Source organism: Peromyscus maniculatus, chromosome 11 (assembly GCF_049852395.1).
Source record: "Peromyscus maniculatus bairdii isolate BWxNUB_F1_BW_parent chromosome 11, HU_Pman_BW_mat_3.1, whole genome shotgun sequence".
NCBI classification, from domain to species: Eukaryota; Metazoa; Chordata; class Mammalia; order Rodentia; family Cricetidae; genus Peromyscus; species Peromyscus maniculatus.
The window spans coordinates 76535392-76549310 of NC_134862.1; the positions used below are offsets into that span (position 1 = coordinate 76535392).

Sequence of the window (13919 nt, forward strand, 5' to 3'; positions counted from 1 at the left end):
GTCTTCTCTTCTGTGGTTTCAAAGGGTAGCTGAGATCCTGAGTGCAGAAGCAGCAGGGAGAATACTGTAGGGTGGTGAATGCTTCCTAGAGATGAAATGGGATGGTAGTGAGTTCCCCGACACTGAAGATATTCAAATATAGGCTGAGCAGGGCTTTCTATACATCAGACCCAAAATACCAAAGGGACTTAGACTTCTATCCATCTATTCAAGGGACTCTGTGTCAGTGAGGAAGCAGGGATGACCCTTGAGCAAACTGCACAATGATGGTGCTCAAGGTGAAGTTATCCCCCGCGCAGTGAACTATTAGTGTGAGTACCACTTTGTGGAGGGAGCATCCCCTTCCTACCTGTAGGCTTCCTTGTGAATTAGCTCTGGTCTTGCCTGCTCCATCAGGCTTCTATTGTTAGAGCATGGACCACTGTGGCTGGCCACCCAAGCAGGAGGGGCCCAGCCCAAATCTAAAGGCTGCTCTATTTGAGTTTTTCGTCTTTGGGCATCTAGTCTCATGCTTTTCTAATTTTGTGCTTATGAAAGGGCTCTGTTCTCTCTTGGCCCCCACCCCCGCCCCCTTTCACAGATCAAATAACAAATGCACTGGACAGAGAGGAGCCAGAGTGAGAAAATGCATTTTAATAAAACCCCATTGATTTTTGTGGGTGCAAGTCAAGGAAAAAGGCACCTAAAGAGTCTTCTATCGCCTGCCACCTCCCCCTCTCTCCTGACCTACTAGGGCACTCACACATCGATTGGTTCCCAGCTAATAGATTGTGCCACCCGGTAGGGACCTCTGGGGACTAGCGGGGGAGCTGGAAGAGTCGCTCACAGCAGCCCAACCCAGAGTTAATCAAACTAGCAACAGGATCTCAGGCGCGGTGGTGGTGGTGGTGGCGGCGGCGGCGGCGGCGGCGGCAGCAGCAGCAGCAGCAGCGACGGCGGCGGCGGCAAGAGGCAAGAAGAGGAGCAGCGGCGGCAGCATTATGCGTGATTACTGACAGGCACCAGCTGCTGCCGCCGCCACAGCCTCTCAACACTATGTGGACTCTCGGATCTAGAGGCAGATTCCTGACTAATCCCAGAGGGCTGGCCCAGCCTGCGCTCCCCCGGCTGCTAGCAAGCGATGGCCACTCTTGTTAGCCCAAGTTGAAGGAAGCCGGGCTGTGCCTGGGAGCGGGGAGAGGCTGTACACTCTTCAGAAGCGCGGCAGAGGAATGAACTGAACAGCCAACATGTATGGAAATTATTCCCACTTCATGAAGTTTCCCACCGGCTTTGGTGGTAAGGACCTCACTGGGGCTTCACCGTGTGAGTGGGAACCTGTCGGGGAGAGGCAGGGAGGAAAGAGGATAACGTAGCTTGGAATTGGAAGGCGGGCATGTATGTTCATATGCATGTGCAGTGCGTGTACCGCGTGTTTCGTGGGTGCTTCTCCGTGCAGAAGAGAGAATGGTCCCAAGGTGAAGGCATGTTTGCATATCAGAAGAAGGGCCTGGGGTGTTCCGAGAGTCTAAACCAGCGTGTTGGAGAGGGTCTGAAACAAAGATAAAGAGCTCGCTGCAACCCCACATGTCCTGTGGGTGTGAAAAGTGAAACAGTGAGGGAAATCGCTAAGATGTACCTTTTATTTAATTTGCAATGAGAGGGAAAAAGTGGTGTAAAGGGTTTTGCTTAGGCAAAAAGTGCTGGAAATACTTTACAACGCGGGCAAGGTTGTTTTTACTTAAAAGCTGATCTCTTTACAATTGGATTTTCAAAAAGGAAACATACCCCTTTAATTTGCCACCCTGCTCTCCTCCCTGCGTTTCCCCCTTTTGATTTGCTAATAGCCTCCTCTCTCCTCCCCTGCTGCTGCCCCCAATTCCACAGCAAGGGTTGCAGTCATCATTTCCGCTCTGGGGGTCGAGATCTAGGGCTGGGGGTAGGGAAGGCCAGGCTCTGAGACTGAACCTGCAAACTGAGGCTCTAAGTAGCCAAGGCCAGGCAGGGTAGTCACTCACTCCCCAGGAGGCTGAGCTCATGGGCTGCCTGCCCAGGCACATCTGTCCTGAGGACCCCCTCCCTCCGGAGACAGGAGTAGTCCAGACACACAACCATGTGGAAATGCAACCAGCCGTCAACCCAACTGACTTCTCAGGTGTCTGCTTGGTGGCATGGAGTTCTTATTCCTGGGAACCAAAGTCAGAGGCTCTACTCTATGGACTCTGGCAGGCCTGGAAAAGCAGACTGATTTGCAAGGTCTGAAGAAGTGAAGTTCCTGCTCTCTTGACCTCCTCTATGAACAAGAGCCAATTTATCCAAAGGCCTGGGAAGAAAGTTGGCCACTTTGCTAGACTGTACCCTCTGTGAGGCATTGTGACATAGACTGTCCCTTGTTGGGAGGCTTTGGGTGAGGGGGGGTCTCATTCCTTCAGAGTGCATCCAGCGACTGTACGAGCCAATCAGGGGCCAGGCACCTGGAGATTGAATGTAAAGGACACTCTACCCTTTGCACTGAAGGAGGCTCCTTAGATAGACACAGTAATGCTGTACTGTGTACAGTGGCCGAAGCGTTAGAAGATTGGGCCCGGGGGCAAGGGAACGTGGGAATGGGCCCATGGTAAGCTCAAGTTATTTGGGCCAGTTTGATGGCTGAGCGTGGTGCCCAATAATATGACCTGACGTGAGGCTTCCAGGTTGTGGTCGGGCCCTTCTCCACGCCCATCTCAGTGCCCTTTGGGGCTGAGGAGAGCTTTACCCCTTGCACTTGAGCTTGGTTGTTTTGGGGGGGGCATGTTTATCTTCAGCCTGATTCTTTAGACCCTCAGGATCTGCGGGGTGATGGCTTCAAAACGGAAGAAGAAAGAGGGACTAGTCTAAGATTCCTTGGGGGCTGATTGCTGGAACTGTGAAATGGTAGCAACTCAAGGACCTTAGAGAGGCGAGGATGTCTCATTTGGATAGATACCAAGCTGAGGCCTAAAAGAAGGCCGAGATTAATCCAAGGGGATGAAGGGTAGAGTCGCAAAGTGCTTCCAGAAACGTCTCTAACTCAAACTTATAGTAGAATTGCTTTCACTTGATGTAACAAACAGAAACACACACACACACACACACACACACACACACACACACAGAGAGAGAGAGAGAGACAGACAGACAGACAGACAGACAGACAGAATGAGATTCTTGGCTTTGGTCCTTAATTTTTCATCATTTATTCGTGAGATCTCTGGCAAGCTACTGAACCTCTCTAGACCTTCTCATCTTCAATCTCTAAAGTGGGATTTGTAATCTCATTCTTTTTTTTTTTTTTTGGTTTTTCGAGACAGGGTTTCTCTGTGTAGCTTTGTGCCTTTCCTGGAGCTTACTTGGTAGCCCAGACTGGCCTCGAACTCACAGAGATCCGCCTGCCTCTGCCTCCCGAGTGCTGGGATTAAAGGCGTGCGCCACCAACGCCCGGCTGTAATCTCATTCTTAAGAGTTTTGTTTTGAGAATTCATGAGATAGCTAGCCCATTAAAAAAACTATAGTCTGTACATTTGGTACCAGATACAAATTAATATTTCCATCCCTCCCATTTTGCTCAGAAGCCAACATGCAAATCAATTTAAATACCAGATATTACTGTAGAAGAATGAATTGGGGATCTGGAAAAAATGTACAGCTAAATCTGTAAAAACCCACACATTTTACTGGCTTCAACTTTAATAAATGTGGAGGCTGCAGTATTTAGTGTAATTGTTATATCAGATCTGATATAACACGGGAAAGGGTTGTTTGAATGCTTGCTTCTTATGACGCTTTTTGTTGTCATCCCTAAGGAAGGAATGACTTACTTTGCTGGGTTCTGTGGATATTTTCTACTTTCTTTGCATGAGCCAGTTAAGAGGAGGTCTACGCTCAGAGCCAAAGGACTCTGGCTCTTCTGTCCTAAGAACCTGCTATGCAGGAGGGGGATCCGACTGCAGGCCCGGGAACCCTGGGGACATCACCTGCAGCCACCATGCCTCTGACTTCTTAAGGACAGTGCGGGATGACGCCTGCCTGTGCACATATTAGCAAATGGAACCACAGAAGGTTCCGGGGTCCTGTAAGAATCTCTAGGGCAGCAGCAATATCACTGTCGGAGAGTAACACTCATGTCTGGGCCATGCTTATGATGTGGCTGAAGGCCAGTACCTATAGGGACCTGCAAAGTGCCCACTCTCGGGCTTGGACTCTGCCCTGGATGGTAGGAGAATGGTTTTCTCCTTCTTGGCTAAGTCTTGGGTTTGCCAACTGAACAGGAAAAGACTTGTTATCCCAGTATGCTTCCCATTGAAGATTCAAGACAAAGCTTGTGATACCCCCATCTAATTGTGCGGTAATCCCAGGGAAGAGAAGGGGCAGAGGGTGCCAGGGGCCAGCTGTCAGTGTGAGTGCTCTGCTGGGGCCAGCCCAGCAGCCAGCAGGCTCGCTGACGCTGGCCGCTCTTCTATTTTTTTTTTTTTTTTTTTTTTTTTTGAGAAGAGTAACTGAAGGCTTTTGGGAGCTAAAGGACCCTCACAGCTAGAAATGATACAGCTGGCCCTTAAAGTCAGGCTGCAGGTGCGTGCTCTGCAGAGCGGCCGGCGCACAGCTTTTGAAGCTGGCAGCACACTTACTTTGCAAAGATAGGGGCAGCAGTCCACCTCACTCCAGCCTTGAGCTGATCACAGTGGCCTGGCCCTTGAGAAATAAACTGCAGGATAGCTTATGACCGACCAGCAGTGACCTCTGGGGCATCAGCTGGTGGCTTCTTAGGGACTTCCTGATTTTTAAGAGTCCTGCCCACCTGACCTGGCTTTGGCATAGAAACTGCCCCCTTTCAGCTTGAGAATAGCCGCAGAGGAGAGTCATGTTGGCAGTGTGTGTGTATGTATGCATACACACATGTGTGTATTTTCCAGAACATATTTTTTCCTCCGCTGCCGCCGATGTGTGGGTGGTTAATTGAACGCTACCATGGGCGTAAGTGGTTAGGGCTTGTGTAGGAAGAAATAACTGTTTATGAGATGTAGAAAGGAATATATTTAGGATAAACTATTTTCTGAAACATTTACAATATTAAAAAGAGGTAGATGGATCAATAGCAACCAAGAGAAGAAACTACACAAAGAGAAATCTTTGACTTCCCCCAAGGTATATAGCATCTGAGTCTGCTGAGAGCTGGGCCTTTAGCCCTGGGTGCTTGATGCCAAGGCTACTAAAGGAAGCTGCTGTTTTCCTTTCTGGTGCTTAAGTGCATGTCATGGAGTTCAGGAAATGCAAGACATTTATTTTTTTTTAGAATTCCTGGGCTTGGGTGGCTCTCATGAGATGGATCCAATCCTCACTCAGTCGTCCTCACAAGAGTGGAGGTAATAGTGAGCATTTACTAGGCACTTACTGTGTGCCAGGCACTTTCTGGGGTACTACATGTACGTATATGTTAGTGTTCTCTGGGATCCTTGGAGGTAAGATACTACAATCATTTTTTCCCTGTTTTGCAGACAGGAAAGCAGAAGCCTAGAGAGCTTGAGCAAACTGTCCAAGGTCATCCTGCCAGTAAGGAGCAGAGTCCAGGCAGAATCGGAGTCCAGGTGGCTCAAGCCAGGGCTAAGGAGCTCAGCCTTCCACTGTGTGGCCACGCCCAGGGCCAGAGGGAGGGTGGGGTAGGAGGTAGGAAGGAGTCCCAGAAATGAAATGGGTGAGTTACTTGTAAGAACAACTTTACATCCCTATTTTTTATTGTTTCGAACTTAGGGTTCCTAGCACTTACTTTTTCTCTTTTGAATCATTGTAGTCAAAGAATAAAATATCTTCGGGAGGAGGCAGGTGACAAGACAAAGGTTAATCTTTTTATTTCCCCCTAGGTGGATCACATTTGATTTTAATAGGTGCTGGAGTTTCCCATTCTGGGGTTGGGCTTGGCCAGACAGTAAGCAGCGTACACTTTTACAGGCCACACTGCATCTGCGAGAGGTGCTCACGGGAACCCTTGCGGTGAGAGACAGCTACAGATGTGGCTGTGCTCCAGCAGGGCTGCTGGTCCCTAGGGGATTTCTCGGGAGAAGTTTTATTACCATTTCTGATGGTCCTTTCTGTTAGTTGTGATTCCCAACACCCTGGCTGTAAAACACATTTCTTCTGAGGTTTCTCTGTCACGGACGCTGAGTTCTCACAGTCGGACAGCATCCCTTAGGTCGTCTGTCCCGACGGTCCAGTGACTGTTGGAGATACTTAGGAAAGCACATGTAGCTTGGCCAGGGTGTAGGGATGGATGTCACCTTCAAACTCATTGTCGCAGTCCCATCAGAGCAACCCTGAGTGGGCAGGAAGAGGAACAGGAGCATACAGCTCAGCCACAGGGTCCTACCCTTCCCTGCTATCCACTTCGAATGGGTGAACATTGACCTACAGTTGTAAGGGTTAGGTTTTTTTTTAGGGGGGGCATGGAAAATTATAAATGCTCTATAAAAGTCGGTTCCTCTTTCTACACAACATGTGGAGGCATTAACTGTGACTGGAATTCTGTGTACCCTCTCACCCCCACCCTTCTTATAGGAGGGATATCTGTCTTCATTTTACATATCAATCACAGATCCCCCTCTCCTCCCTCCTCCCGCCCCTCCAGCCTTCCTCCTCAACCTACCCCCCATTCCCTCCTCCAACAAGGCAAGGTCTCCCATGAGGAGTCAGCAAAGCCTGGTCCATTCAGTAGGGGCAAGTCTAAGTGCAGCCCCCCCCCCCCTTCATCAAGGCTGTGTGAGGTGTCCTATGTCATAGGTAGTGGGCTCCAAAAGGCCAGCTCATGCACCAGGGATGGGTCCTGATCCTACTGCCAGAGGCCCCTTAAGCAGGTCCAGCTACACAACTGTCTTGCTTATGCCGAGGGCCTGGTCCAGTCCCATGCAGTCTCCACAGCTGTTGGTCTAAAGTTCATGAGTTCCCACTAGTTTGGTTTGGTTGTCTCTGTAGGTTTCCCCGTCATGGTCTTGATGCCCCTTGCTCATAGAATCCCTCTTCTCTCTCTTCGACTGGACTCCTGGAGCTCGGCCTGGTGCTTGGCTGTGGCTCTCTGCATCTGCTTCCATCAGTTACTGGATGAAGGCTCTATGATGACAGTCAGGGTGCTCACTGGGGATGTCTGTCTTAAAGTATCAGACTGTGCACTGGGACATGCTGAAGTAAACATGACCTGGATTTGATTCCTGGAAAAGCACAGGTTTCAGACAGTCACAGGTTAGCATGTCATTCCAGGGCAGGTGCTCAGGAGGCTGCTGTGATCGGGGACCTCCTACCCCTGCTCTTCCAGAGCCCTGTGCACCAGGGCAGGGACCTTGCCCACTCCTGACTCCTGTTTTCTCACCTTTGAATTAAAGAGCCCCTGGTTGCCCTTGTCAGCTGCTGTGTCTAGAAGAGGGCAGGGGTATGCACAGTAAGGGTTTCCAGGTTCAAGGTCAACTCGAGCTCCTGTTAGGATTTCAGAATTAATATTTGAACTCTAAAAATGGAAAAGACTGTGATCTTTAAATCAAAAGAACATTTACGAGAAGTTAGAAGACTGGCCAGGAAAGTGCTTAATAAATATTTTAGGCTGTTTGCCTGAGTTTCATTTCTGGGACTCAAGATCTTTGTCTCTCTTTCGCATCTTACTAGTCATGAGTGTGAATGGGAAGCAGCCTCATGGAGGCCTTGGGGGTCAGAGTACCTGTGTTCTCTCAGCTCCGACAATGAAGAGAGCAGAGCAGAAAATCAGAGAGCAGCGAGGTAGTTCCCTGGACCGATGAGAGGATGCTTGCTCATTCGTTCGTTCATTCATTCATTCATTCATTCAATTTAAGGGCTAAAAACCTGGTGTGTGTAGGACCTGTCCCCCGATGGCCTCTTGGAGTATATGCACGGGCTCCAAATCCTTGAAAACGTTTGAGGCTCCATTGTTTCTGGAAATTTCTCTTAGGCTGAGTTTAAGTGTATAAATCTGAAAAATTCAGGTATTTAGAACCCAAGAACAGATAACATTATATAGAAGTATATTTCCTGTAATGTAAGATGACTGCAGTCTTTGGAGAAGGCTATCCTTATTCAGAGGCTGAGCGAACCTGAACAACCCAGAGAGCTAAAGGCCATGGGCAGAACTAATGTTCAGAGACCTCAGCGATGAAAAGTTATTCGGTGGCACCCTCAGCACCGGCCTCAGACTCCCGTAGGTACACGGTTAGAAGGGCTTACCGAATACTTGGTACCAGAATATGGACCTGGCTTGTGGGATAGACAGTTTTGTTGTTAGTGGGATCCCCTGGTACATCTCATTTGTTAGGGGCAACACCATACCCGCCTGGACCAACCAGGCTTATATTTGGTCCTGAGTGGGAAAGTAGTGTGTGAATAAAACTATCCAAAGAGAGGCAGACAAACACTGTGTGAGGTTAGACCCCAACTCTAAGGTATATACAGCACTGACTACAGTAATTCACAACAAGCCCTCCTGAAAGAGCCACGTTGTCATCAGGAACCTCTGTTTGCTGATCTGCCTAATGGGGATAAGTCTCAACTTACAAACAGCCCTGTACCAGACTATAGCTGGAAAGAAACAGACAGTGGCCTCAAGGGGGAATGGTTTCATCTCAAAGGTTTGTCATGGAGCCTAGCACAGAGCACTCAAAAATGGTTTTTGAAAAAGTCAATAGTTGCTATGGAAATAGCAGCATAGATTCACAAAGAACCCCACGGTGATAGGCATCATTTAGTGGGCACGATATGCTTGGTTTGAGGATCAGAAGACCTGGGGCTTTGCCTGGTGTGGCCCTGAGCAGAGCCATTTCTGAGCTCATTCCCCCTTTAATAAACCAAGGTAGTTCTTGAAATCTTGTAAGTCTGATTCCTAATCAAAAGCAATATAGTCTTATTAATTTATGACATAATAAATTAAGAAAGATGATAGGGTGCTGGGAGGATGGCCCAGTGGGTAGAAGCACTTTCTGAATGAGTGTGAGGATGTGAGTTGGAATCCTCAGAAGCCACTGGAACACAGAGAGTCTCTACCTGGAGATGGGAGGTGGAGCCAGGAGAGGGAGGCGGAGCCAGGAGAGGAAGCCCTTGGTTGAACCAGCCTAGCAAAACTAACTTAACCAACACCACTATCACCACCACCAAAGAGAGCTTGTCTCACACAAGGTGAAGTTGAAGACTAACACTTGAGGTTGTTGTCTGGCCTCCACACACATGTGCCTTGGCACACTCATGCCTGCATTCACACACGAGAATCTGTATACATTCACAAGTAATAAACATTAGAAAAAAACTAATCACGGTATGGACTGGTTTGTATTTGCTGATTTACAAAAAATTAAAGAAGGTTTGCTAAGCAAATAAGCTGGTGAGAGAAGCGCTGAGCCTATTTAGGATACATCTGTTTTCAAGCAATTTAAAAAGCATAGTCGGAATGTCATTAGCATATTAACGGGGTGTTAATTACAAAAGAGTCTTTTAAAGCAGGTTTTATAGAATCCCACTTAGTAACCATTAGCTTACGGTACTTGAAACACAAACTATTCACGTGTGTTACTTAGAAGTAATAAAATTGTAATTTAAAAGTAATCTGCCAACTTGTCAGGAATTTAAACTGATTTTCCTCTCAATTGATCCAAATGAGTGAGGTTTTGCTATAATTATATATAATGCTGGTAATAATGAGGCTGATTATCAATCTTTCCCTGCTTTTCACCACTCCATCATCACAGATTTTAGGGTGGGAGTGGAGGGAGTCGGGAGGAATGGGGGACGGGGAGGGAAAGTGGAGGAAAAAGAAAAGATGAAAAAAAAAAAAGCACCCCCCCCACACACACACCCCTTTGAAGCCCTGGAAGACGCCACCACACAGCCTCTTCCTGAACTGTGCGGGGCTAGCAGAGCTCCCTCAGTGGCTGGGAAAGGCTGTCTGCCTCTGCAGCCAGTCGGTCCCAGCCCCGCAGCAGATCACCACCAGTGCATCATTCCGGCCTCACCCTTACTTCCCTGTTGGTGGTTGTGGACATGCACAGGACTGAGCAACCCCAGAGACAGAAGCAGGGTCATTTCTCCATGTTTTCCATTCTGGACAAGTTCTTCTCTCTTAAAAAAAAAAAAAATCCAGGAAAGGCTTCGGCTGCAGAGGAGGCTCCCTCTCTGGGCTTGCTTCTAGGTGGGCTCCCCATCCGGGGAGTCTTGTTTCTAATACCTTGTTTTCCACACCTGTTAAGATATCCAGCTCTGTTCCAGTTTAATGGGTATAAAAAAAAATATATCTTTCCATCCAGCCCAGATATTGATGTGAAAGTCCTTTGGAAAATGCCAATAATGATTCAAGTAGAGAAGAGATAGCTTAGCAAATCCTAGTGCAGGATGGCTCTCCGTGGAAGGTTGTGTGGGGCAGGAGTCCTGCAGAAGGGAACCATAGCTGGGGTTTGGACGATGAAGGGCTGGACTCAGGACTAGGAGGTCCTGTTAGAAGGATTCAGAGTCAGGATCCTGAGAGAGGCTAAGAGCCAAATCAAGAAGAAAGAGGCGGGAAGGATCGTCTCAGGAAACTGCCAGGAGCTACTGTTGTACAACCAGAGGCACTGGGATTAGAGTCGAGCGCTGGTGCCTTCCATGGTCTCAAATGCCTTGTCCCCTTATGATCCCAGGCTCCCAGGTTTCACATCAGCACAAGCAGGGACAATAAGAGTGCCAGCCTCAAAGTATACGACCCACGTGCATGAGAGTATCACTAATGACCCCCGTCGGTTCCTGTAATGAATATGTACCAATAATTTTTTTTTTAAAAAGTACCAGCCTCCAAGGGTTGTTGGCATGAGGTGAGTTAATATATGTAAAGTGTTGCGAACTCTGTCTGGCTCATGGCAGTCCCTCAATACTATTAGCTATTATTTTTATTCAGGAGAGGAGACAACACAAAAAGTGTCAGTTAAAGCCCTTCCTAAAGCAGTCCCCTGCCGAACTGGCTCAGCAGCCTGCCAGTGTGTTCAGAGCCAAGTAGGGAAAGGATGTGTAAGTTTTCCTTAAACAAAGAACAAGCCAGGCATCGACTATTGTGATTGTCAGCTTAGGCACAACGTCTTTCTACTGGATGAAAGGAGGGAGACTCGGGTGTGGGATGGTCCCCACCGTGGGAGAAACCAGGGTGGGACAGGGCCCCAGGACGCTCCCCCTCGCCCCAACTTATTGTGGAGACTCCAGTTCTGAGAAACTGTCCCCTTCCCCATGGGTGGGCATTAGCCACTATCAATGGCTCGTGACACGTCTCCTTGCCCTCCTGAAGAGGGTTGCCAGTGGGAAAACAAACTCTCCACCCTGGCACAGCAGCGAAGGGGTGGACCCGCCAGGGCGTTTGCTCCCTTGTCTGGCCAGTCAGAAAGACTACAGGCTTGACATTTCACTTTCATTGGCGGAGGATCGGTTGCTAAGCAACTCCTTACCTTGGTAAGAATTCTGTACATCTCAGTACTTCTCAACAAGTATCTGTCTCTTTCTCTTTTCTCTCTATTTTCTGTTCCTCCCGCCCCCCTCTTGTATACGCACACACTTGATTTGTTGTTTAGAGATTCCACAGGTTTTGGTTTTGATAACTGTCAGGAACATTGTTTCTTATGCAAATAACTTCTGTTGCTGTATTCTACATCTAGTTATATATAACAGCGAACAAATGCTCCACTAGTCAATAATTAGCCAACAAATACCATTTTGAGCACAGTGCTAGGAACCGTGGTGATTGTTTAGAGCAGGGGTGTCCAACCTTCCGACTCGGTGGCGTGATGTCACGGTCTACAAATGTGCTGGTTCACATTCACAGTTAGTCCAGGTGCATGTGGCCCATGCTGGCTGGGCAAGCAAAGAGGTGACTGACCAATGGTCACCAGGAATTCTGAAGGGAAGTCATCCAAGGGGACCTGTGTGCTGGACGGGATGATGAGATGATATGAGGGGACCTAAGGATGGCACTGGGGTAGGTGAGGTGACAGAGGAGCACTTTAGGCTATTTTTGAGCCAGTCATTTAGAAAATCCAATATTAAAAACCCCAGTGTGCCTGTGTAGGTGTTTCTAGCTGAACCCTTGCCTGAGCGTTCACTGTTCACTTGAATCCACATTTTAGTGCTAGATACAGAACCCAAGGCCTTATGCACTGCAGACAAGTGCTGCCACTGAGCCACACCCCCGCGGCCCTTTGATCTTTCCCAGACTAGTCTTCTGTGACTCTCACATACAGTCCGTTCCCCCACATTCCCTACAGAGTAGCAAGCCTTCCAGCGGCTGCCACTGGGCCGGGGATCTCAGGCATTCTTTCTCGTTCGCTGAGGCAGGCACGGTTGTCTCAGTCCACACAGTTCCAGAGAAGTTCAACAGGTCTTGGGTTGTAAGAAGAGGGAGAGACCCGGGAGCAGGCACACATGGAGGACACAGCAAGGAGGGTACCTGCAAACCAAGGCGAGCAGGCTCAACACCACAACAGCATATGGATGCTGGACTTGCCGTGCTCAGAACTCTGATGAAGTAAATCTTGGTTGCTTAGGAAAACGGAAGTCTACAATGGCTGAAAAAGTGGAGCCCAGAGGTCACCCTTGGGCATTTTTTCCACATCTGAGCTTGTGTCTCTGCCTCTTTAGGATTATACCTGAGGCCACAGTGCTATAACACACTTCTGAAAGCGTTAGTGTTCTTTCTGTATTCTACATATTCTTGCCACGGTTTGGGTTCCTGACGATACCCAGCATTTCAAACTATACTTGCCAGACAGCCTGAAGGCCTACCCAAGTCCAGCTGGCGATGGCAGGGCCCCCCTCAGCCAGTGGCTAACCACAGACCATTCCAGACCACCATCGCCTGTCCTTTCTCTCCAATGCCTGAAGGCTGTGCACTGGGCATCACTCACAGAACAGAGCTAGCTGGAAGGATCATAGAGGCTACCAAGTACGAGTTCCCTGCTGGGAGAAATGAGGCCCATGAAAAGAAAACACTTTTCCTTGGCCTGTTGTCAGGAAAGAAGGGGACCTCTTTAGGAATTTCCAACAGATAAGTCATTTTATTTAAAAAAAAAAAAAAAAAAAAGCTGCTGATTCAAGAAAGAAAATGAACCCAGTAAAATAGTTCAAGGGCATTTCTAGGTCTCTGGGCAGTTGGCATATTGCAAATGATATAAGTTCAAGGTGCAGGACCAGGGAACCAGCAAGGTAGACAGGATGCAGAGGCAGGGTCCTCATTCAAAGTGAACCCAAGCAATCAGCTGTTCATCCCTGCTGCTATAACAAGGTACTTCAGTCTGGTTAATTCATAAATAATGACATTTTTTACTTATGATTCCTGAGACTTCAAAGTCCAAGATCAAAGCCCTGACAGACTCAGTGTCTAGTGAGTGCTGGTTTTCCCACTCCGAACGTGATGCACTCCATGAATTCTGATCCTCTGGTGATGGAAGAATTGGAAAAGAGACAAATGCTGTTTCCTCACATGCAGAAGAGATTTTGGAAGGCTTCATAGCATTCTGAAGCTTCTTTCAGAAGGGCATTGATCCCTTCATGAGGGTGCATCCTGAGGCGCTCTTCACTTCCTCAATCCTGGGGTTTGAGTCCCAAATGAGTTTTGGAGGGACATATTCAACCCACAGAAGAGTTCAATATCTTTGCTCAAAGCAAAACTACCATTTCTCAGATTTACTAGGTCATTGTGAGGGACAGAGTTCCAAAAAACATTTGTTCAAGATGCATTTGTCTCTTTGAGTTTGGTTTTATTTTGGAAAATCTGGTTATGACTCGTCTACCCCTTCTGGGTTCACTGACGCATCAGAAGTGAGCCACATTAATGGTTTTTAAAAGTAAAAATTGAATTTTTTATTTGCTTGCGTCACAGTGAGTGAGTGTGTGTGTGTGTGTGTGTGTGTGTGTGTGCGCGCGCGCTTATCTGT

The 13919-nt window shown here is 48.1% G+C and overlaps 1 protein-coding gene across 1 annotated transcript in view; it reads left to right on the forward strand.

The window, feature by feature from the left end:
- Window positions 1-609: 609 nt before the first annotated feature.
- Rxrg (retinoid X receptor gamma) overlaps window positions 610-13919 on the forward strand; it is a 42545-nt gene continuing 29235 nt past the window's right edge. Inside the window, exon 1 of the mRNA XM_006983235.4 lies at window positions 610-1278. Within this exon, the coding sequence (XP_006983297.1) occupies window positions 1230-1278 (49 nt within the window). The 5' untranslated portion in view covers window positions 610-1229. The remainder of the gene's footprint in view (window positions 1279-13919) is intronic.